This window comes from Giraffa tippelskirchi, chromosome 9 (assembly GCF_054371585.1).
Source record: "Giraffa tippelskirchi isolate mGirTip1 chromosome 9, T2T-mGirTip1v1.2.pri, whole genome shotgun sequence".
In the NCBI taxonomy this organism is placed as follows: domain Eukaryota; kingdom Metazoa; phylum Chordata; class Mammalia; order Artiodactyla; family Giraffidae; genus Giraffa; species Giraffa tippelskirchi.
In genome coordinates, this window is record NC_137283.1 from 144,221,563 (window position 1) to 144,247,706 (window position 26,144).

Sequence of the window (26,144 nt, forward strand, 5' to 3'; positions counted from 1 at the left end):
TAATGTCTCTGCTTTTTAATATGCTGTCTAGGTTGGTCATAGCTTTTCTTCCAAGGAGCAAATGTCTTTTAATTTCATGGCTGCAATCACCATCTGCAGTGATTTTGGAGCCCCAAATAAGAAAGTCTGTCACTGTTTTCATTGTTTCCTTGTCTGTTGCCATGAAGTGATGGGACCAGATGCCATGATCTTAGTTTTCTGAATGTTGAGTTTTAACCCAGCTTTTTCACTCTCCTCTTTCACTTTCATCAAGAGGCTCTTTAGTTCTTCCTCACTTTCTGCCATAAGGGTGGTGTCATCTGTATATCTGAGGTTATTGATATTTCTCCCTGCAATCTTGATTCCAGCTTGTGCTTCATCCAGCCCAGCATTTCTCATGATGTACTCTGCCTATAAGTTAAATAAGCAAGGTGACAATATACAGCCTTGACATACTCCTTTCCCGATGTGGAACCAATCTGTTTTTCCATGTCCAGTTCTAACTGTTCCTTCCTGACCTGCATTCAGATTTCTCAGGAGGCAGGTAAGGTAGTTTGGTATTCCCATCTCTTTAAGAATTTTCCACAGTTTATTGTGATCCACACAGTCAACGGCTTTGGCATAGTCAATAAAGCAGAAGTATATGTTTTCCTGGAACTCTCTTGCTTTTTTGATGATCCATCAGATGTTGGCAATTTGATCTCTGGTTCCTCTGGCTTTTGTAAATCCAGCTTGAACATCTAGAAGTTCATGGTTCACGTACTGGTGAAGCCTGGCTTGGAGAATTTTGAGCATTACTTTGCTAGCTTGTGAGATGAGTGCAACTGTGCGGTAGTTTGAGCATTCTTTGGCATTGCCTTTCTTTGGGGTTGGAATGAAAACAGACCTTTTCCAGTCCTGTGCCACTGTACAACAAAGTGAGTCAGTTATGTCAATACATATACATATATCTACTGTTTTTTAGATTCTGTTCCCATGTAGGTCATTACAGAGTATTGTGTAGAGTTCCCTGTGCTGTACAGTAGGTTCTTATTAGTTGTTTGTTTTATACATGTCACTCAGTTGTCTTATACGTAGTAGTGTATATATGGCAATATATACATAGTCTTTTTATACATAGTAGTGTGTATATATCAATCCCAATCTCCCAATTTATCCCTGTTCACCCTTCCCCTTTGGTAACCGTAAGTTTTTTTTTCTACATCTGTGATTCTATTTCTATTTTGTAAATAGGTTCATTTGTACCATTTTTTAAGAGCAATATTTAAGCGATGGACTTTCCTGGTAGCTCAGCTGGTAAAAAATCTGCCTGCAATGCAAGATACCCCAGTTCAATTCCTGGGTCAGGAAGTTCCCCTGAAGAAGGGATAGGTTATCCACTCCAGTATTCTTGGGCTTCCCTGGTGGCTTAGCTGGTAAAGAATCCACCTGCAGTGCGGGAGACCTGGGTTCAATCCCTGGGTTGGAAGATCCCCTGGAGAAGGGAATGGCTACCCACTCCAGTATTCTTGCCTGGAGAATCCCCAGGGACAGAGGAGCCAGGCAGGCTATAAGTCCATGGGGTCATAAGGAGTTGGACACGACTGAGCGACTAAGCACAGTATAACACAATATTCCATAGTATATATAGTATATATGTACCACATTTTCTTTATCCATTCCTCCATCAGTGGACATTTAAGTTGTTTCTATGTCCTAGTTATTTGAAAAGATAAATGTACCCCAATGTCCGTTGAAATGATTTTTAATCCGTGTTATATGGAATGGAAGCAGTACCTTTCTATTTAAAAAAATATTTGGGGGACTTCTTCGGTAGTTTAGTGGGCTAAGACTCTGTGGTCCCCATGCAGGGGGGGGCTGGGTTTGATCCCTGCTCAGGGAACTGGATCCTGTGTGCTGCAGCTAAGACCCAGGGCAGCCAAATAAATAAAAAAAAATTTTACATGTTCACTTTAAATATGTATATATTTTGGAAAGCAGTGGAAAGACCAAAGAAATGCAAAGTGAAAGTCTTCAAATTTTATTTAATATTTTATGTATTACACATTCTGACTATAACCACAGATGCTAGAACTTTAAAGTAATCTTGAGCAGTCTCCTAATTCATCTGCTCTACTTTTGTACCATCACACAGCATATATTTTAATCCTTCTATTTATTATTCTGCAGGAACATTTATTATAAAATTTTCCTTTAGTTTATAGATTACCAAATGCCATCACAAATAATGAAAGTATTTTCCCCACACAAGTCCAGACCCTTCTTGTGTAGTATAAATCCATTTTTCAAATCTTGTTAAACTGGACATGGAACAACAGACTGGTTCCAAATAGGAAAAGGAATACGTCAAGGCTGTATATTGTCACCCTGCTTATTTAACTTGTATGCAGAATACATCACGAGAAACGCTGGGCTGGAAGAAACGCAAGCTGGAATCAAGATTGCCGGGAGAAATATCAATAATCTCAGATATGCAGATGACACCACCCTTATGGCAGAAAGCGAAGAAGAACTAAAGAGCCTCTTGATGAAAGTGAAAGAGGAGAGTGAAAAAGTTGGCTTAAAGCTCAAAATGCAGAAAACTAAGGTCATGGCATCTGGTCCCACCACTTCAGGGGAAATAGATGGGGAAACAGTGGAAACAGTGTCAGACTTTATTTTTGGGGCTCCAGAATCACTGCTGATGGTGACTGCAGCCATGAAATTAAAAGACGCCTACTCCTTGGAAGGAAGGTTATGACCAACCTAGATAGCTTATTAAAAGGCAGAGACATTACTTTCCCAACAAAGGTCCGTCAAGTCAGGGCTATGGTTTTTCCAGTGGTCATGTATGTATGTGAGAGTTGGACGGTGAAGAAGCTGAGTGCCGAAGAATTGATGCTTTTGAACTGTGGTGTTGGAGAAGATTCTTGAGAGTCCCTTGGACTGCAAGAAGGTCCAACCAGTCCATCCTAAAGGAGATCAGTCCTGGGTGTTCATTGGAAGGACTGATGTTGAAGCTGAAACTCCAATACTTTGGCCACCTGATGCGAAGAGTTGACTCATTGGAAAAGACCCTAATGCTGGGAAGGATTGGGGGCGGGAGGAGAGGGGGACAACAGAGGATGAGATGGTTGGATGGCATCACCAATTCGATGGACATGGGTTTGGGTAAACTCCAGGAGTTGGTAATGGACAGGGAGGCCTGGCGTGCTGCAATTCATGGGGTCGCAAAGAGTCGGACACGACTGAGCGACTGAACTGAACTGAACTGAAATACCATTAAGTTCCTCCATCCATACCTAAACTTCCTACTCATCTGTCTCTCCATTTTTTCTGGAAAAAGCACACCTGTTCATAAATCAAATAATTCAGCACTTATAAGGTACAGGTACAATTTATAGATAATCTGTTCCAGGGCATAGGTGTGTGGCTCAGATGGTATTTGAGATAACTTAAGGGCATAGGGCCCTGGCATTAAATGGTATTGAATTACCTGGTGAAAAGGTAATTCTGTCTCAGTTATCTTTCAGTCCTGATTTCATTTAGAAGGGTCTCTATTTCATTCTAGCCTGTCTCTGTACATGCATGCGAAGTCACAGTTGTGTCCAACTCTATGCGTGTCTTTAATGCCCCTCTGATTCTAATACCCCTGCTTAACACATATAGAGCAGGCTTCCGAATCAACGAGCAAACGTGTCTGTTGAATATTTATCAAGATCAATTCGTTTTCATTGTATTCGTTTTTGTGGTTATCTTCTATTAATGTATTCCCTTTAGGAGAGTGTATAAGCCTCGTAAGTTTTCCTTTAAATATATTTATTTAAGACAAAAAAAGTGAATTGACTAAAAAAGTTATTTAAAATATCATGTAGCATGGGACAGGACTGAATTAGGACTTTTGAGTTTTGTAGGCCTTTGTATTTGTGTCCTTCCTCCATGATATTGTTCTGAATGCCTATATGTCACAGGAAAGAACTCGTTTAGTAAGATGTGTTTTTTCACGGTGAAAATCTTTTTGTTTATTTTGAGGCTTAACCAAAAAAAAAATAGTTCTGGTTTGTTGAGAGACAACATAAGTGACCTTAAATCATGTACTGCCACAAGCTTATTGAGTCAAACATGATTTATCTCTGATATCTTTTAAGGACATAGTGCTAATATATGAATCAGCATGGAATTTGGAGACAGAACTGGTCTTGAAAACTTGGTAGACTGACTTAGTAGGGCACAACAGTTATTGCCTTTGGACTTCTCTGGTGGTCCATTGCTTAAGAATTCACCTGCCAATGCAGGGGACACAGGTTTGATCCTGGTTCAGGAAGATTCCATATGCCGGGGGATGGGGGATTGGGGATGGCCGCTCAACTGGTGGGCCACAGCTACTGAAGCCCACACACTCTAGGCTCGTACTCTGCGACAGGAGAAACTGCTGCAGTTAAGAAGCCCACGTACCATAACTAGAGAGTAGCTCCTGCTCACTGCAACTGGATAAAGCCTGCACACAGCAACGAAGACCCAGCACAGCCAAAAACAACAAATAAATAAATAATTTTTAAAAAGACAGTTAATTTTTTGGAGTCTTTGTTAATCCCATCTACAGAAAAGAGTTAGTAACTCCCACTTAGGATGTTGTTTCAAAGATTAAATGATCTCCACAAATATTTATTGAGCCCCTCCTATGTGCGAGGCTCTTTTTTTAAGTGCTACAAATACCACAGTGAACAAAATGTAAGCTTACCACTCTTGTGCAGCTGTGGTATTAAATGGAGCTAAATATTTCTTTCCTGGTTCTTAAGTCATTGAAACGGTGTTGCCTGGGAGCGGATTAGAACTGAATTTCTTGTACCCCTAGTTCTGAAGTAATTGCTCCTTTTGCTGCTACAGATTTTGAGTCACAATTAGCTTTCAAAGGTAACTTAGAGATTCAACAAGGCCTTTTTTTTTTTTTTAACAACAACAAGGTAGATTTTATATCTTTTCTTTAGTCATAAGACTTTAGTTACATGCAGAGAAACATTTATATTTGCTGTAAATATTTTGCACTATTTTTACTTTTGTTAATATGTAGTGTTTATCAGTAAACATAATTTGCATTATAAAATTTTAGAAACGAGGGTATACATTCTTTAGTGCCTGAAAATTCTACATAATAAGCTGTTACTACTCTCATATAGAATTTGCCCCTGGTAAAAACTGGCATGGGCACAGCTAGCCGCAGAAAGATCTTTTGTCCTCGCTGATGGAACAAATAGCTCCTTTTCAGTGGCGATGATGCCAGAAATGAAGTGATCTGGGGAGATTTTCGTTTTTCAAAGAGATTCTTTTTTTTTGCCTGGCATCACCAAAGGACATCCTAACCTTTCCAGGTATGACATCTGATGATCAACAAATAGGCTTGGTAAAATAATGTTAACTGGGTAAAAATATTCAGATTAGTTGTTCAAACTTATACAAATTTATGGGAAAATGAGTGAATTTTTACTCAGTGTGGCACAATGGAGTAAGAACTAGAGCTTAGGTATATCTTAATATTAAAAAGTCCAAAATAATATCATTTTATAACCAACACAGGCTATTAGAGTCACCACTATCTTCAGTGTAAACATTTGATTTGCAGGGATTTTTCTTCTACATGGGATCTGAGAAGCCTTGGTCTTATTGCTAACTACACATTTGACTTTTTACATGAATTCACTATTGTATAACTATTTTTGGCATCTCAAATTGTTGGTGAAATTCCATGCCAACATTATCTAAGGTGGCTAAATTATAGTGGAAAAAAGAACAATAAAATAGTTCTTTAGAATACGTACCATCTCTGTATTAACACGTGTACACTTTGTGTGGTTCTCTTTAGAGCTAATTATACTAATTATTTAAAACAATAACAGAGAAGCAAAGGATAAGGAAACATAAAGCTGCCCAACTATAGAGTCACCCACCCAACATTCTAGGCATACCGTAGTCTAATTGCCGTGTATCGGCAGTCAGAATAATTACGTAGAAGGAAAAGTTTAAAGCAGAGAATTGCCAGTGTCTTACCATTTCTTACAATATCCTATTTTTTCTATGATTATAAACAGCAGGTTGCTCCAAAGATGCTCCCCTCACTATTCCCCACCATGTCTTTTCCTGCCCAGGTCTACCTGCCGTCTAGCTCCATTTTGTGACAATACTTATCAGAGTTTGAAAATCATAACAATTAGTTTCCTGCCTTTTCCTAGTATATGCAAACTCTACAGCAAGAGCAGAACAAAGATTCTTTCATGACCATTAAGGAGTGTCCTTAATAGAATTCAAAGTTGCTGGTGGTTCAGTTCTCGGTTCCACCATCTTACTCTTGAAAAACTCTCCAGTGATAGAAGGTAAATTTATATCCTGAGTCAGTTTTACCTATGAAGCTCTTTTTCCCTTGTATCTTTCCACCAAATTTCAATGTCAGGCGTACTTGACCTTCCTTTCTTCTTACCATATGGAGGGGATAAGTTTTATCCCCATCCTGGCCCACGGAACTGAAAATCTAGAGTGGCTGCTGGGTTCAAAAAACAAGTGGAAATATTCCACACAACTTCTTTGGAGTGTCTTGTCTAACATAGTATCTAAATCCAGGCACTGCTGGTACAAGCCAGAACACCCTTTCTGCAAGCTAATTTGGCTTTATTTTCTAACCTGCTGCTGTTTCACACATAATTTGGCATTATATATCAACAGACATAAAATCATAACCTTTGACTGTAAGAAAATAATTTAAATCATTATGTTGTACACCTGAGACCAATATAGTATATTGCAAATCATCAATACATCAATTAAAAAATAATTTAACAAAGATTTCTTCAGAAGATATTCATTTAAATTGAATATCTTTAAAATTATTTAAATTAAAATTATTCAAGTAAAAATTGAAAAATCTTTTACTACTTAATGACCAAGAATAAAAATCAGTTAAATAAATGTTGGTACAGGGAATTCCCTGGCAATCCAGTGGTTAGAACTTGGCGCTTTCACTCCTGGGGCCTGGGTTCCATCCCTTATCAGAGAACTTAGATCCTGCAAGCCATGTCGTGAGGCCAAAAATAAATAGATGGATAGATAAATATTGATACATCCATAAAATGGAGTTTTCAGCAGCTCTGGTCGGGGTTTATATTCTAAAAGAATTTCTAAAATTGCATATCAAAAATTCTCATGCTGTAATTCCAAACAAAATTGCATGCACAGTATGATCTTAACTGTGTATAAATAATATGAACAAAAAGTTGAGAGGGGGAGGACGTATAGCAAAATATTAACAGTGGTTGTTTTTATTCCTTTATTATATTCTAATTTGTTCCCTTTACATCTTTCTATAGTATCCTGTAATGGGCATAAAGAAAACACAGGTTTAAAAATTAAGATACAGAAGAAAAACCAGGGGAGCAATTGATGGACGACATGTTTTCATGTCCATTCTACCTCTTAGACGAGCCATATACTCGTCTGTGCTGAGGCACTTTTGCTAGGAAATGACATTATCCTTTCTCCTAGTGATGGCGAAACAGCTGTTGAGGGGTGATGATAAGAACCTGTGTCACCTGGTCTCTGTTCTTTTTCAGCACACAACGGTTTTGCCCTTTATATTAATCGAGATGAGGACATCACACCATGCGTATCCCAGCAGGAGCAGCGGACTGGCCGCCATATGTACCTTCTCTGTTGGCTATATATTATGGTAAGGATGGTGCCTGCTGGGCTTTCGTATTGTATTAGATTTTGTGCTGCTAAATTTGGGCACATATTTCATTATGGATATAATCACTAACAGATTCACACTGTGTGCCTCATTTGGTCCAAGACCTGGGCTTTGTCTCATTTCCCCAGATGCTTATATTTTTAGAAAGTAAATGCCAAACCTCACACAACAGGAATTTGTTGAACAATCCCATGTAAGCAGTGGTTCTTCCAAGGCTGCATTTTTCAACTCTTTTTCAAACTAAATGTTTTTCTTGGACATCAGTTTTATTGCTTTTTTTGCTTGGGGTTTTTTTTTTTATTATTGTTGTTGTTGTTATTGTTGCTTTTGTTGAGAGTGAGGGAGTTGCAGCAAATGCAAATGAGGACAGAAGGAATGACCTCTTCCAGGAGTGACTTCTACCCTCTAAGTGAAACAAGTGAAAATGTACATTTTCCTGAGTCAGTTTAAAGCCTGACTGTCACCTAGAGCATGCATTTAATGGTTTTGTTTTGAAAAACTGGGTAAATATATGACAGGAAATCTCCACTTGGTCTACTGCGCATGAATAAATCCCAAGTGGGAGGTGGCCACATTCATCTGATACAAGACTTTTTGCCTGATGAGTTTCACTTTAATTTCAGTTCTAACCATGTGTTAACATTTCAAAATCATTTAAGATAGAGAATTTCTTAATTCTCTATATAATCCCAAGTCCTCTTTGATATATTTAGCCTATGCCAAAGAGGTCTCTGCCCCTAGCACTTCTGTCTTGTGGGACTCTCATGTCCTGAGTTCTGGGTCACCATCCCCTCCTATAAACTTTTGGGACTGAATCATGTTCTTCCAAACACCCCAGAACTGTACTTAATCCCACCAGAATCCTGGAGCACTCTGGGAGGTCCAGTCCTCGTGGAGCATTTTGCTCTAGCCAGTCCAGAAATATTAAATAAAGGTCAGTACAGTACTTCACATACTTTGCCTGAATAAGGCTCCAAATCTGAACCAAAAGGGGCTTTGCTGTTGGGAAGTCATGTGTGCCTTATGGCTGGATCTAAGGGGACATCCAGATAGTAGACCCTAGAACAAACACGTGGTCACGCTCCATCTGCCACTTCATTGACCAGACACTGTTCAAAAGGACTGGGGAGCGTTTGTTTTCCTAGTCACTTTTTAGGTTGGTTTTATTTCCAACCAAAACATTAAGTATTGGCTTTCTCTGAAAGAAAATGTTCAAATGATCTGGACTCACAGGTTAAAGTGTGACTCTGAAATAATGTCTTAAAAATGAAGGTATGTGCTTTATACATAGGAACTTGATGTTCAGATGAGTTTTTTTTTTAATTGGAGTATAATTACTTTACAATGTTGTATTAGTCTCTGCTGAATAATGAAGTGAATCAGCTATACGTATACATACATCCCCTCCTGCTTCAACCTTCCTCCCACCCATCCCGATCCCACCCATCCAGGTCATCTTAACTTTCAGAAGAGTCAAGTAGGAAAGCTAAGAGTTATTCCAGAGATGTTACAATGTTTACAGTTCATCTGGAACCGCCTATAGCTTTAGTTTAAAAATCAAATACCCTTCCCATCTCCCCTCCCCTGCCAACAGTCTCATTACTTTGCGCTCATATTTACTTACCTATGGTAAGAGAAGATTTTTACTCTGGGAATACTGGGTGTATTCCTGTGAATTCATTTAGATGCCATTAAATTATGTGAATCTTGTAGCACCCCAGAGGTTTTAGGAACTACATACTTTCTGATGGCTTTTCTTCCACTGAGGGTACAATCAGTCCACGTTCCAAAGAGACACGTGGGAAATACCACATAGGCTTTATTATAGACCCCCAAGATCCCTCATTAAAATGAAGCATTACTCACGTTCTGCATGCCAAGGGAGACTTGCCAGCTATGCGTCTTTCCTGAGAAAACCAGTGCTTGTTTGGACACGTATCTGCATTAACCAGCAAACTCTTCCAGATATGTTCTGAGAACGCTCTCAGAGTCGACTTTTTCCTTTGGTGTTCTGCCTTAGGCATTCATAGCTGTGCCAAGAGCTAAACAATGCCCCTCACATCATATCACATTATATAAATCCAAGAATTTTAATTGTTATCGCAGAAGGTACTGGCTTTTGCTCCTTTCCAGACTCAGATACGACATGCCAGTGACACAGCAGCAAAAGGTTCAGGATATGAAATCTTTTGACAGCATACCAGAGTTATAACTGGACATTCCAGAGCCTTATGCCAAAATATAAGGAAGCATTCTTCTTGTCACACACTAATTATAAAGCAGATCTCCCTGACAGTCCTCTGTGTGGTTGAGCTGAAGCTGTACCTCCGAGGCTCCTGGCCAGCCTGGCTGTCTGCTCAGCTCTGATTCTCTCTTGCTGCTCATTCTCACAAGTCTCCCTCCCCATGTGAATCTGCAGTCTTTCTAGATTTGGATCTCGAGAGTTAAGAAAGCAAGGGGGTATTGGAGCTTCCCCTCGTGGACTGAAGTCCACTGAGTCCCCACGCTCTGTGTCTCCATCTCCCAGCCTCCATCTCAATCCTGCCCAAGCTTAGTTATAATCTGAAGTCATCCCAGACCCTTCTCATGCCCATCTCCACCTGTCTTTCCACTTACCCAGGAGTCTGGGACAGAGACATCCCCTGACCATTGACGGTGGGCTCTTAACTCCCTCTCTTCACACCTCGCCTCCACCATCACTCCTCCGTGCATTTCTCTGCACCTCACTGAGATCTCCCCCTAATAAATAAGATCATCCCTTTTCCCTTATGCAGGACACAGCACCGAAAGTCCCTTTGGTTTCTAATGCAGCTGTAATTATCAGGAAATGTAATTGGATGCCATTATTTTGACTTCTGTGCCAAGCAATTTAAAGTATTATCATATTTAGTTCCCCAAATAACCCTTTGAGATAAGCACTATCTGGCTCATTTTACAGATTAGGAAACCAAACGTGAGAGAGATGATATGGCTTACCCAAGGAAAAGAGACTGTTTTTTGTTGTTGCCAGACCTACTGTTGACCCTTGAACAATGTGGATTAGGGGTGCCAAACCTCTCTGCGATGGTAAATCTGAGTATAATTGTACAGTCAGCTCCATATACATGGTTCTCCTGTATCTGCAATTCCTTTGTACCTGAGATTCCACATCTGTAGATTCAACCAATTTCAGATCATATACTAATCTCAGGTACCGTTGTGAGAATTGAAAAGAAAATCTGGGGGCTCATCTGATTGTCCGGGGGCTTATCTGATTGTCCAGTGGCTACAAATCTGCCTTCCATTGTAGGGCGTGCATGTTCCCAACTGGGGGACTAAGATCCCACATGCCACGAGGCAGCAAAGCCTGCACGCTGCAACTGGGGAAGCCCAAGAACCACAGCAAATAGCCAGCACAGCCAGAAAAGAAAAAAAAAAATCTGTGTCTAAATAAACAAATGAACCATCAAAGTTCAAACCTATGTTGTTGAGGGGTCAGTTGTACAGTACAAGCACTGGGGTGTGGCTGCAGAGTCTATGCTCGAACCTTACTCTCCACTCTCTCTTACTGTGTGAAGAGTGACTCTATGGGTGAACGAATTAAGTGGGTTTTTAGTTTTCCTTTAGTTCTGCAGCAGTACATCAGAAGCAGCCATGTCTAGTCATTAAGGCCACTGGGTACAAAGTGTCTGCCACGCAACCGGCACTCAGTCTGCTACCCATTGTTGTCGTTCTGTGTTTATACCAAGGATACTCAATCCTTAGGGAGCCCCTCAGCCCCTTTCTGCATGTTTTTTCCCTCATTAACCTGTCATGCTACTCTGCGAGCTGGAGGTCCGGATCCTTGAAATCAGACAGTCCTTGTCCAGATTCCCTCTTCTTGGGAGCTTTGAGCGAATTACTTATCCTCTCTTAGCCTCATTTTTATCACATTTAAAATAGGAGATATTGCCTGCATGTTCTCTCCCGTTAGAAATAAATGAGCACACTGGTCATTCAAGAAATGATAGTATCTTTCCTTCCTCCCAGTTGACTAAAGTCCTGAGTGTCTGAGTCTTGATGGAAAGTTTTCATTTCTCTCTCTTCCTGTTTTCCCCACCATCCTTATTTTCATTTTATTCTCTGCTCCTGTTAAGAATTTGGGGCCCACCTGGTGGGTTTTATGTCTCCTTCTATTAAGAATGCCAAAGAGTGTTCTGAAAATTTCTTATGTTTCATATACTAAGTTATTTCCCAAGCTCTGCTTTTCCCCTGAGAATTGAAAACATCATTGCTTTCCCATTATCTTCACCTATTTGTTTTTACGAACACCTTGTGTAGCGGTAGTTACTGTTTTCTTATCCTCTAAGGAGAAGTCTATGTAGACCGTTGAGGACTTGCTGTGTGAGAGTGTGGCTTGCACAGGGCTCCTCCAGTGTCTGTTTGGGTCCTGGTAGGATCAGAGTTTTATATCAGCATCTGGACAGAACAGGCTTCTGTGTATTATCCATCTCACTTCCCAGTGTTTAGTGTTTGTTATTCTGAGTTTCATCTTTTCTTACCCCCAGCAGCTGGTTCTCAGACATCCTGGGTACACGTGAAGAGCCAGAATTTTCCATATGTATTAAGCAGGCCCCTCACCAAGACCATTTTGTATGTGGTCATGACCCTTCCCACACTCCTCAACATCCCTACCCTCCATCCAAACCAACACGACTTCTTTTCCCTGCCATCTTCCAGAATCACCATTTGGATGCTTCTTATGCCTTTGATGCTGTTGGCAAGTTTCCTTTGTATTTCTCCAGCCTGCTCGGCCCACCCACCTCCACCTCCATCTCACTTTGCCCTTTCCTCTCTAGGCAGATGGCCTGGTCTTTAATTTCACACAGAATATAAGACTTTGAACAGGAACTCTTGAGTTCTTCCTGCAAACATCCTTTCTGTACCCTCCCTTTCCTGTGTCTCCTGTACCAGTGGGGGAAGCATTTCCACAGCTTCTAACCACTAGCCCCTCTGTACTCTGGCTCCATCCCCTCCCAGCTCTCTATCCTTCCTCCATCATTTCATTCTCCTGTAACTCCAGCCTCACCACCAGAGCCTTCCCATCAATACTTGAACAGACTCCTGTCCTTGTCTCCACCCTAAAAAAAAAAAATTATTATTATTTCTGGCCCACCCTCTTTTATACCTGGCTACTGCACTATCATTGGAAGGACTGATATTGAAGCTGAAACTCCAATACTTTGGCCACCTGATGTGAAGAGCTGACTCATTTGAAAAGACCCTGATGCTGGGAAGGATTGAAGGCAGGAGGAGAAGGGGATGACAGAGGATGAGATGGTTGGATGGCATCACCGACTCGATGGACATGGGTTTGGGTAGACTCCGGGAGTTGGTGATGGACAGAGAGGCCTGGTGTGCTGTGATCCATGGGGTCACAAAGAGTCGGACACGACTGAGCGACTGAACTGAACTGAACTGAACTGCGCTATCTCCCTATTTGCAGCCAAGTTTCTCCAAAGAGTTGTCTGTTGTTGTTCAGTCGCCAAGTTGTGTCCAATTCTTTGCGACCCCATGGACTGCAGCACTCCAGGCCCCCCATCCCTCACCATCTCCTGGAGTTTGCCCCAGTTCATGTCCATTGAGTTGGTCATGCTATCCAACCAAAGAGTTGTCTACACTGTCTCTACTCCCATTTACACACTTAGGAGACAGGACAGGGAAACTGTCGGGAGAATGGATTTTTTGAGGCAGGCTGCCTGAGCCTGGATTCCACTTCTGTCGTATGACCTTGGGCAAATCACATGACCTCCCTGTGTCTTCATGTCCTACTCTGTAGAATGGTATAAGAAGAGTACCTGCTTCATAATGTTGCTGTGATGACTAAAGGAAGATTAATTTTTAGTACATGTGAAGCCTATAGGTGAGTATCTAACACAGAGTGTACTATGTGACTGGGGTTATAAGCCACTCCAGTGTGGCTTAAGCTTCATTACTTTGGTTAAACCTTTGCTAATGTCACCAGGAACTTCTATTTTGATAAATCCACTGGATGCTTTATAGACCTCTTCTCAACTGACATGTCAGCAGTTCTGATACTAAAATATTCCCCACTTCCTGAATAACTGTCCTCCCTGACTTAGGTGATGTAACAACCACCCTAATTTCCTTTCTGCTCTCTCAGCATCACTGACTGGCTCTTCCCACTCTACCCAGTGCTGGAGTCCTTTGAAACTCACGTCTTCTTCTCTTTTTATTTATTATTTAACTTTTTTTTTCATGGCAAGAATATCTAACTTGGATCTACTCTTGTAATGTAGGTCCTCCTTTTCAAAAATATTTATTTATTTATTTGGCGGCCTCAGGGCTTAGTTGTGGGACACAGGATCTTTCGCTGAGGCACGACGACTCTCTAGTTGCAGTGTGCAGCCTCCAGGGTGCCCTGGCTCTGTAGTTACTTGCTCTGAGGCATGTGGGATCTAGCTCTCCAACCAGGAATTGAACCTGTGTCCCCAACATTGCAAGGCAAATTCTTAACCACTGGACCACTAGAGAAGTCCTGGTCTCCCTCTCTTTTTTTCTTAAATCTCCTCTTATCAATAGGTAAACCCATCATTAGCAAACATAGTTAGTTAGTGTTAGTCACTTAGTCATGTCCGACTCTTTGCGACCCCATGGACCATAGCTCACCAGGACCTCTGTCCATGGGATTATCCAGGGAAGAATAATGGACTTGGTTGCCATTCCTTTCTCAGGGGATCTTCCCGACCCAGGATTGAACCCGGGTCTCCTGCATTGCAGGCAGATTCTTTACGGTCTGAGCCACCAGGGAAGCCCGACATGACTGAAACAACTTATCTCACACACCATTTTTGCAGCCACTGTCTCAGATCTCCAGTTCAGAGATCTGTCTTGATGTTTGCTCACAAGCCTCTCCCCTTTAGCAGCTGCAAACCTAATTCATGTGCTTTCCCCATCACACCCCCAAATCTCTATCCCCTGAGCGTTGCCACCCACTCAGTTTTCCATGCCCCAAAACTATGAAACCTCCTCAGCCCATCTCTCTTGGACTCACTACAATCATCCACCAGTTTTTGGCTTCTGTGCCTCCAAAGTGCTTTTAGAATCCTTACACGTTGATTCCCCCTCCATTGCCAACATCATGGTCCAAGCTGCAGTTATCTCTCTCCTGAGCTACTGCAAAGAGCTGGCATTTCCTCACGTCTAACTCGTCTGTATATAGGATCCCTCAGTTCTTTTGTAAAAACACATATGATCATGCTACTCAATTGCTCAGAGAATGTGGATGACTTCTCATTGTGTCTAAGGATAAATTCCAAAATTCCTTTACATGGCCTAGGGGACCTACATTGTTTGATTCCACCGACCTCTGTATCTTCATCCTCCTTCTCTTTCACTTTTGCTTATCTCTAGCCATGGTGATCTTCACACCAGTTGTCAAGGGCAATACGCTCCTTTCAGCTTCAAAGCTTTCACCTCCCCATACCCCCATCCAACCCCACCCCTCCCTCAGTTATGTCTCCCATAAATATTAGTTCCAGATCCTACTTACCTGTCATAGATCTCTCTGTCTCAGTTCAGTTCAGGTGAGTCGCTCAGTTATGTCCAACAATTTGCAACCTCATGGACTGGAGCACACCAGGCCCCCTGTCCATCACCAACTCCCAGAGCTTGCTCAAACCCATGTCCATTGAGTTGGTGATGCCGTCCAACCATCTCATCCTCTGTCATCCCCTTCTCCTCCTACCTTCAATCTTTCCCAGCATCAGGATCTTTTCCAGTGAGTCAGTTCTTCATATCAGGTGGCCAAAGGATTGCAGTTTTAGCTTCAACATCAGTCCTTCCAATGACTATTCAAGACTGATTTCCTTTAGGATGGACTGGGTGGATCTCCTTGCTTTCCAAGGGACTCTCAAGAGTCTTCTCCAACACCATAGTTCAAAAGCATCAATTCTTTGACAGTCAGCCTTCTTTATAGTCCAACTCTCACATCCATACATGACTACTGGAAAAACCATAGCCTTGACTAGACAGACCTTTGTCGGCAAAGTAATATCTCTGCTTTTTAATATGCTGTCTAGGTTTGTCATATTTTTTTTCCAAGGAGCAAGTGTCTTTTAATATCATGGCTGGGGTCACCATCAAAGTGATTTTGGAGCCCAAGAAAATAAAGTCTCTCACCATTTCCATTGTTTCCCCATCTATTTGCCATGAAGTGATGGGACCAGATGCCATGATCTTAGTTTTTTGAATGGTGAGCTTTAAGACAACTTTTTCACTCTCCTCTCTTACCTTCATCAAGAGGCTCTTCAGTTCCTCTTCACTTTCTGCCATAAGGGTGGTATCATCTGCATATATGAGGTTATTGATATTTCTCCCTGCAATCTTGATTCCAGCTTGTGCTTCATCCAGCCCAGCATTTTGCATGAATTACTCTGCATATACATGAAATAAGCAAGGTGATAATATACAGCTTTGATGTTTTCCTTTCCCAATTTGGAATCAGTCCATTGTTCCATGTCTAATTCTAACTGTTGCTTCTTGGCTGGCATACAGATTTCTCAGGAGGCAAGTAAGGTGGTCTGGTATTCCCATCTCTTTCAGAATTTTCCAGTTTGTTGTGATCCACACAGTCAAAGGCTTTAACGTAGTCAATGAAGCAGATGTTTTTCTGGAATTCTCTTGCTTTTTCTATGATCCAAAAGATGTTGGCAATTTGATCTCTGGTTCCTCTGCCTTTTCTTAATGCAGCTTGAACATCTGGAAGTTCTCAGTTCATGTACTGTTGAAGCCTAGCTTGGAGAATTTTGAGCATTGTTTGGTTAATTTTTTTTCAAAGTCTGTTACCCAGATCTCCTCCCCTCACTATCTAGAGCAAGAGAAAGAAGCAGTTGAAATGGTCTTAAAGAAAATAAAAAGTGCTTCCTCATCTACAGTTTTCTAAGGGTTTATGCAGACCCATTCTCTTTAGATATTATGCCAAAGTGTCAGAGAAGCCATTCTTAAGATTGATTGCTTAATAAGAAAAGTTGTGATAGTGTGTGAGTTTTAAATACAAGCAGATAAAGTAAGAAAAAAATTTTAAATTATATTTTCTAATTCATGTCCAACTTTTGCAACTCCATGGACTTTAGCCCACCAGACTCCTCTGTGCATGGAATTTTCCAGGCAAGAATATTGAAGTCGGTTGCCATTTCCTTCTCCAGGGGATCTTCCCAACCCAGGGATCAAACCTAGATCTCCTGCATTGCAGGTGGATTCTTTACCAGCTGAGCTACACTATAAGTATTATTGAGCTAAGTGTAGGGTAAGCTCAATATCTTACACTTAGATCAATAAAAACCATATAAAGTGTTTACAATACTCTTTCCATCTTTTCCTCTGATGTTGAGTTTCAGCTTTATTGCCTCTTCTCCCACCTACCTGGTTCATTTAAATTGCCACCTGTAAGGACATCCTTGGTGGTTCAGTGGTTAGGACTCTGGTGCTTCCACTGCATGTGGGAAAGGTTCCGTCCCTGGTCAGGGAACCCCCAAACTGTGAGGTGTGGCAAAAGTGAATAAACCAAAAAATAAATTGCCACCTGAAGCTGATAGACTTGTAGGAGGAAGCTCACAGACTGTGCTTCTCACCAGAGTGACATCCTATAAGGGAAATGACCCAGTTCAGGCAATACAAAACTTTCAGGAAGAGGAATGATCCATTTTTAAGCCAAAGTATAGCCTCTCCTTTTCCTGAGGGGAACTTTCTCAATGTCTTTGAGAATGTGAGAATATTTTGAAGGCTCAGAATATATTCTGCGAGGGTGGGATTATGTGAATCGATTATGGTGGTTCCAGTCCTGCCCCGTCCCGTCTTCAGCAGACAGTTTCCACAGCTCTCAACAAACAGGCACTGGGTCTCCCACAGCACCCAGCAGTACTGGGCTCCCAGGAGACACAAAGTAAAAACCAACTGAAAATAAACAACTTAGATGAGGAGATATGTGCACCAGAGTTGAGTCCAAAGAAGTTTACAACCCCAAAGACCTTTTGTTTGAGATAGAATGGAAATAGCAAGAAAAACTTGGTCTAAAATTGTTGTTGTTCAGTTGCTCAGTCATGTCCGACTCTTTGTGACCCCTTGGACTGCAGCATGCCAGGCTTCCCTGTCCTTCACTATCTCCCAGACTTGGCTCAAACTCATGTCCATTGAATCGGTGATGCCATCCAACCATCTCAGCCTCTGTCCCTTCTCCTGTCCTCAATCTTTCCCAGAATCGGGGTCTTTTCAAGGGAGTAGGCTCTTTGCATCAGATTTCCAAAGGATTGGAGCTTCAGCTTCAGTATCAGTCCTTCCAGTGAGTATTCAGGACTGATTTTCTTTAGGATGGACTGGTTGGATCTCCTTGCAGTCCAACGGACTTTCAAGAGTCTTCTCCAACACCACAGTTCAAAAGCATCAATTCTTTGGTGCTCAGCCTTCTTTATGGTCCAACTCTCATATCATTACTGGAAAAATCATAGCTTTGACTATATGGACCTTTGTTGGCAAAGAAATGACTCTAGGTTGGTCATAGCTTTTCTTCCAAGGAGCAAGCGTCTTTTAATTTCATGACTGCAGTCACCGTCTTCAGTGTTTTGGAGCCCAAGAAAATAAAGTCTGTCACTGTTTCCATATTTTCCCCATCTATTTGCCATGAAGTGATGGGCCTTGATGTCATCATATTCGTTTTTTGAATGTTGAGTTTTAATTCAGCTTTTTCACTCTCCTCTTTCACCTTCATCAAGAATCTCTTTAGTTCCTCTTTGCTTTCTGCCATAAGGGTGGTGTCATCTGTGTATCTGAGGTTATTGATATTTCTCCTGGCAACTTTTATTTCAGCTTGAACTTCATCCAGCCCAGCATTTCACATGATATATTCTGCATATAAGTTAAGTAAGCAGGGTGACAATATACAGCCTTGATGTACTCCTTTCCCAATTTGGAACCAGTCTGTTGTTCCATATCTAGTTCTAACTGTTGCTTTCTGACCTGCATGCAGATTTCTCAGGAGACAGGTAAGGTGGTCTGGTATTTCCATCTCTTTAAGAGTTTTCTTTAACAGTTTGTTGTGATCCACACAGTCAAGGGCTTTAACATAGTCAATGAAGCAGAAGTAGATGTTTTTCTAGAATTCCCTTGCTTTTTCTATGATCCAGCAATTTGATCTCTGGTTCCTTTGCCTTTTCTGAATCCAGCTTACGTCTGGAAGATCTTGGTTCACGTACTGTTGAAGCCTAGCTTAAAGGACTGAGCATTACCTTGCTAGCATGTGAAATGAGTGCAGTTGTGTGGTGGTTTGAACATTCTTTGGCATTGCCCTTCTTTGGGATTGGAATGAAAACTGTCCTTTTCTAGTCCTGTGGCCACTGCTAAGTTTTCCAAATTTGCTGAAAACAGCCATTCTAAACCATGCCTTTATACATTAAGGTAGACCTATTTCCTTAATAATTTTCAAAGTAAGAGAAGGAACTATCTTGGTTATTACTGTCATATTTTACTTCTCCTCTATTCTGAAAGCATCAGGTCCATGTTGATTTGGGATGAAGCTCCTTAGCTCTCACAAACAAGCATTTCTTGAGTCCTTCCCATGAGTCAGGCTTGGTGTTAAGTGTAGGAGGTGAGCAGTGTATAAATCTCAGCTCTGCCCTCAGGAGCTATGGTTTGTGAGAGGATACAGTAAAATTAAAAAGCAATTACCTAGGACTTCCCTGGTGGTCCAGTGGTTCAGACTTCACCTTCCAATGCAGGGAGTTCAGGTTGACTCCCTACTTAGGGAGTTAAAGTCCCTAACTCCCATACCTCTCAGCCAGAAAACCAGAACATAAACAACAGAAGCAGTATTGTAACAAATTCAATAAAGATTTCTAAGAAATGGTTCACTTAAAAAAAAAAAAATCTTAAAGCAGTTGCCCTACATTCACAAGGCTCTAATAGAAGAAATACAGGCGGCTCTCAGAGTCCAGAGGAACATGCCTGCATGTATGTATGCTAAGTCACTTCCGTTGTGTCTGACTCTGTGCGATCCTACGGACCGTGGCCCACCAGAGACCAGGCTCCTCTGTCCATGGGATTCTCCATTTCCTCCTCCAGGGGATCTTCCCAACCCAGGGATCAAAACCATGTTTCTTGTGTCTCCTGCATTGGCAGGAAAGTTCTTTACCACTTGGACCACCTGGGAAGCCCCCACAGGAACATACCCTGTCCCAAACTTACAGGTTCATGGAAGGCTTCCCTGAGGAAGTGACAAATAAGCTGGCTCTTGAGAAGGGTGAATAAAAATTAGCCATAAGAAGGTCCCAAGTAAAGGAGTCCCCTGAAGAGCAAGGAGACAGTCTAGAGGCAAGAAAGAGCAAATCACAGTCAGGCAGTGAAAGGTCAGTGCACCTGGAAGCATTGACATTTTCCCAGCTCCAATTACTACCTCTCCTCTCCCTACCAAAACTGCTTTTATTTTGCCTCTCCACAGCATCCTTCTCTGAGTTGGATTTTTGTTTGGTTGGTTGGTTGTCTGATCGATCGATTTGTCAGTTTCCTAAGATGCCAGGCTGTCTTTGGCTTCTCCTTCTCAGCCTCCTTGGCAGCCCCATTCAGCTCCTTGCTCCCAACTCTCAAGCCCTCTGAACAAGCTTTCTTCAGCTGCCTCCTTGTCCACTTTCTGCTTCTTGGCCAGAGATTATTTTAAAATGCAAATCTGATCCTGCCAATCCTCCTGTTTAAAACTCTTCAGTAGTTCGTTTTTGTTTCCAATTTTGGGGGGATTTTTTTTTTTCTTTTTTGGTAGCACTTTTATTTTTCCTTCAACCATGACATGTCCTTGGGCCATGATATTCTCACCTGAGAGTAGAAAAACAGGATGTCTAAGTCATCCTTAAAAGCTGAGAATTACATACAAAAATCTTACGTAAATTAAAACAACGCATAAATTTGCAGGTACAAATACAAATCGTTTTGCGACTAGAGTGAGTAATTTAGCCCCGTTATATTCTGCTGGAAAAACATTGGATAAGAAAGAAAATGGAGTCTGAAGGCTGGAATTAGCTCTGGTTCTTAGCTGTAATGGAAGACTGCACGAAAGAAGTCACAGTTCATTCATAAATTCTTGCCAGCCTCTAGAGAAATCCAGAAATTGTCATTAAGGCTCTGTTTAGATCTGATCAGGCCCTGGAGGGATGAACAGCTCAAGAGGAATTGTCAGTTGGCTGAAGAACCATCAGATCAGACCAACTCCCTTCCACAGACACATTACCCCTCGCCTCCCTTGGTTGCACAATATCTTCAACCAGATATACTAAAGTTTAAACCAAACATAGGTACCTACTGAACTTCTACCCTCAATTTTTTATCTTAAACATGACTTCTTCCAATAAATCTTCCCCGATTCCCATCTAGTTTAGGTCTGCTCTGGTTCTTCTTCCTGCTTCTTGCTTATTTGGAATACCTCCTTACATGTCTGGCTTTCCTTCCCAATGGGAATATCCTAAGGCGGGGAGCTAGTCCTCGTCTGTTAATTTCTGTATCCCCACCTCCTAGCAGGATGTTTGTGCAAAGCATTTACCAAACTCAGAAATGAATGAATGAGGAAAGGCTGTAAGCAAATGTTAAGGTTTGGTGACCACAAGCTAAGTTAGCCCTTGGTTTCCGTTTTCTCTGTGACATAAAATTGCCTAACTGCAAGGAGGAAGATGGATGACATGGAAAGGGTTTTTTGGTTTTGGTTTTTTTAAATAAGAATAATAATATGTGGGGGCTTCCCTCGTCCACAGTGGTAAAGAATCCGCCTGCAGTGCAGGAAATTGGGCTCAATCCCTGGGTCAGGATGATTCCCCTAGAGAAGCAAATGGCAACACATTCAAGTATTCTTGCCTGGGAAATCCCATGGACAGAGGAGCCTGGGGGGAGGGTGGGGCAGGCTACAGTCCATGCGGTCAAAAAAAGAGTAGGACACAACTTAGCGACTAAACAACAGCAACTATACCCCCTTATCCCTCACTTAGCACCAACAATTATCAATATATTGCCAAACTTGTTTCATCTATACCTCTACCTTGTTTTTTTTTTAAGAGAGATATAACTTGTATATCATAGCTTTCACCCTTTTAAAGTGTACAATTCAGTGGTTTTTAAAATAAACACAAAGTTGTGCAAGTATTATCCTGTCTAATTCTAGAACATTTTTATCACCCCCAAAAGAATCCCTGCACCTTCAAGCAGTCACTCTTCCCCCAGCCCCTGGAAGTGCCTCATCCACTTTCCGTCTATATGCATTGCCTATTCTGGATATTTCATGTAAATGGAATCATAAATGTGTGGCTTTTTATTCTGGCTTCTTTCACTTATCATCATGATTTCAAGGTTCATCCATATTGTAGTATGAACTGATATTTCAACCATTTCTATTGTCAACTAACATGTCATTGTCTGGATATACCACAGTTCATTTATACATGTGTCAATTGATGGACATCTTTGGATTGTTTCCACTTTGGGGGCTGAAGATGGAAGTTTAAAGGTATCATGTATCCACATAGTTAAAGGGAAAAGAGGTAACAGAGAAGCTGAAAGATATCAGGCCACAGAGAGGGCCCATTTGAATTGAGACCAAAAATAATTCTGCATGGGCATGTAATTTTATGACCTACAAAACCCTTTGAACATGAGCTCTGCCTCTTCTCTGGAACTGCACACGCCAGCTCTACTAATCTTTTGTAGTTCCCTGAAGACTGCAAGGAGATCCAACCAGTCCATCCTAAAGGAGATCAGTCCTGGGTGTTCATTGGAAGGACTGATGTTGAAGCTGAAACTCCAATACTTTGGCCACCTCATGCAAAGAGTTGACTCATTGGAAAAGACTCTAATGCTAGGAGGGATTGGGGGCAGGAGAAGAAGGGGACGACAGAGGATGAGATGGTTGGATGGCATCACTGACTCGATGGACATGGGTTTGGGTAAACTCTGGGAGTTGGTGATGGACAGGGAGGCCTGGTGTGCTGCGATTCATGGGGTTGCAAAGAGTTGGACATGACTGAGCGACTGAAATGAACTGAACTGAACCTCCTTTGGTCTCTCTCACCTCTGGCATTCGCAACATTCTCTCCCTGGGGACCATTTTCTTCCAGGCTTCACTCGGTCATCCATTCTATCTTTTTAAAAAATTTTTAATAAACAGATTACAATGTTATAAAATTCAGAAGATACAAGATTGATACAAAACTATTATCTTTGAGTCTCAGATCAGACGTCACTTCCTCCAGGAAGCCATCTCTGACACTCTAGGTTGCTGATGGTGCCACTTTCCAGCCCTTTCCATACATGTGCCTAATCAGGGCTCATTTGTAGGAATAAATGAATGAATGAGTAATGCATACGTGCAAAACCATGAACCCACGAGGGTCAAAGAGGCTGAGAACCTGGGCAGGATAGTAATGTGCCTGTCTTCCCAACACACTGGTGGTTGCAGTTCCTCAGAGATAAATTTTCACACTCTTAATAAGCGAGAACTAGAGTGACTAATATTTATTTATGTTTCTGAACAAGCCTTCCATCAAAGCTGAAAATAAATTTTCTGGCAGTATTAGCCCGCCAATTCTCCCATTTTCTTTCTGTCCACATTTGGTAGTCCATTCTTGAATAAAGGTTTCTAGAATATAAATCAAAAGTGGCAAGAAGCTATTCTCTCTGGTGGAAACACGTAAAAAGAATAGGAAACTAGCTGGGATTTCAAATGTAATCTAGCATTATAGAGTACTATACTCTTAATTGACACTGGAGGAGTGAAAGTGCTTTTTTCAAAAAAATACTGGGAATTCCCTGGTGATCTAGTGGTTAAGACTCAGTGCTTTCACTGCCCGGGCCCAGGAAAGTCCCTGGTAGGGGACCTAAGATCGGGCAAGCTGTGCAGTGCAGCCAAATAAAAACTAGAAAAAGAAAACTACTAGTGATATGCTCCCCCACAACTACCATCAATTCTGTTAACTCAAATTTTGTATTCCTTTGGTTAACTCAGTTAAACTTTCACTATTATGCTCACACACGGCCACTTAGTCGTGTCCAGCTCTTTGTGACCCCTGGACTGTAGCCCACCAGGCTTCTTTGTCCATGGGATTCTTCAGGCAAGAATACTGGAGTGGGTTGTCATTTCCTACTCCAGGAGATCTTCCCAACCCAGGGATCAAACCTGTGTCTCTTGTGTCTTCTGCATTGGCAGGTGGATTCTTTACCACTGTGCTACCTGGGAAGCCCTTCACTACATACACTCCCTCCAAGATACTATTTTTTTCTTTTAGTAATGGAAAATAAAAGAATTTTACTAGCATATTGAGTTAATAGGAGTTCCCTGAACTTAGCGAAATAAACCCATCTTTAAAATATCTACCCAAGGACTTCCCTGGTTGTCCAGTGGTTGGGAGTCCACCTGCCAATGTGGGTGAGACAGGTTCGATCCCCGTTCTGGGAGAATTCCACAGGCCTCAGGGCAGCTGGGCACATGTGACAACTACTGAGCCCAAGGTCTAGGGCCTGCCTGCTGTAGTTACTGAAGCCTACTCACCTAAAACCTGTGCTCCACAACAAGAGAAGCCACAACAAGAGAAGCCACAACAATGAGACTTCCATGCATCACAACTAGAGAGTAGCCCTCACTTGCTGCAACTAGAAAAAGCCTGTGTGCAGCAAAAAAAGACCCAGTACAGCCAAAAATAATAAATATGAACTAGAAAGAAATCTTGAACTTTAAAAAAATTTATCTACTCATATATATTACAGCTACCTTTAAAACACTGTATGCTCAGAGCCTTTGAATTAATTTCCTTTGAGGAAGCAATGTCTGACACATACAAATTAAGTGAGATTGATCTATTGAAATATAGCTGGCAACAATCCAGCTTCTTAGTTTGCTTTTAATAGTTTATTTCTGAGTACATGCATCTTTAAACTCTGTAGCTTGTTTTTACAAGAGACAAGTAGTGGGAGATGGTCTTAAATTGACTCCTGCTTTGCAATCCAAAGTATATCTTAATGCAGGTTCCCCTGTGCTTTTCTAATAATGAGGTTGGACAAGAATAATGCTGCCTTGGATTGCAATGTTCAAGGCATTCATTAAACTTAATAATCAGTGCTCTTGCATAGAAGCTCTATGCCTAAATGTTGATCAGCCCTTTATTGTGTGGCGTTTGCTTGTATTCAAGTAGCAAGGAGCTCACCACAAAGGCCATCAGGTGGGTTTCCATGGTAGCAGTCTTTCTTTTGTTATTCCCATTTGTAATATAGACAGTAACCAGATACTCACTGTGTCACTGCTTAATGAAAAGAAATAGAATATTGATAATGCTGGCAGAGCAGGAAGCTGGTCTTTGGGTGTGATACCCAAGGAGAACAAGCCGTCCACTCGGGGTTTCTTTTAAGCAGCTGTCCAAGAAGCGGGACTTTGCCCTATTAATGACCTTCAGTGGCCACATATCATTGCTCTAGAGACAAATAGAGCTGAAGTGATGACTAGGATAGTCATCACTGAATCTTACCGAAGACAAGTTCATGATTGTGCCTAAAAAGAGTGCAATGTGAAACTAGGGAAGTAAAAATATCAACTTTTTTTTAAAGCAATTATCTTTTAATTCCCCCAAATTTTTCATTAAAAAGTATACTTCACTGACATATATCTGTACTAATACCCTCACTATTAAGTTGATGTTGTGTTGGAAATTGGAATAAACATGAAAAAATTAACACATAAAGCATAACACTGAGGAAAGAAAATCGCTTTCAGATTTTTGCTGCATTTGTGTAGGTATTCATCTTCGTAGGGACTCAACACCTGGATTTTCCCATTGTCTCTGTTGTTGAAAAATAGATGTTACTGGGAAGTGTCATTCTCATTGGTTGTGAATCAGTTATTGGAGCTCACAGCAGCAAGGGAGCTCTGTGATGCAGCCTGGCTTGTTCTGACAGAGACCCCCAGAGAAGTCAACTGGTCCTCAGTCATTCAAGCAGAATTTACTATGCCTTACCATTATTTTTCTATCCAGTCCTCCTCAGACATCATTTCTGCCACTAACTCAGGAGAGAATAAAGACTGTAACTTTTAATTTAACTTACTTTTCTCCTTCCCAGAGGCTAGGAGATCCAAAAACGTTTATGAACTGGTAAGACTTCAATGCTTCAATTTTATCTGCTTTAATCCATGAAATCTCCACAGTGCATTGTAAGACTTTCTCTTGTAGTTCTCGTCTTCATCATAAATGGCTCAGCTAAGTGTAACATACGTGGAGGCATTAAAATTATGTTGGATATTAAATATGTTTTCAAATACTTTAAAAAGAAAACTCCAGTGAGATAGATGGAGAGCAGGAATTACTAGGAAATAAAGAGTGTAGCTGGTAAGACAGAAATGGAAAGGACCCAGGATCAAGATAGAAGAAATTTAAACTCAGTCAAGGACTGAAGGTTTCCAGCT

General features: G+C 41.3%; 1 protein-coding gene across 12 annotated transcripts in view; it reads left to right on the forward strand.

Annotated features, from left to right (window-relative positions):
• The window catches only part of AIG1 (androgen induced 1), a 257,056-nt gene that overhangs the window by 213,598 nt on the left and 17,314 nt on the right, over window positions 1–26,144 (forward strand). For 11 of the 12 annotated variants that reach the window (XM_081531031.1, XM_081531032.1, XM_081531033.1 and 8 more), the window contains one exon: window positions 7,557–7,672. The exons of the other annotated variant lie outside the window; for it this stretch is intronic. In XM_081531031.1, the coding sequence (XP_081387157.1) occupies window positions 7,557–7,672 (116 nt within the window). The remainder of the gene's footprint in view (window positions 1–7,556; window positions 7,673–26,144) is intronic. 12 annotated transcript variants of the gene reach the window in all.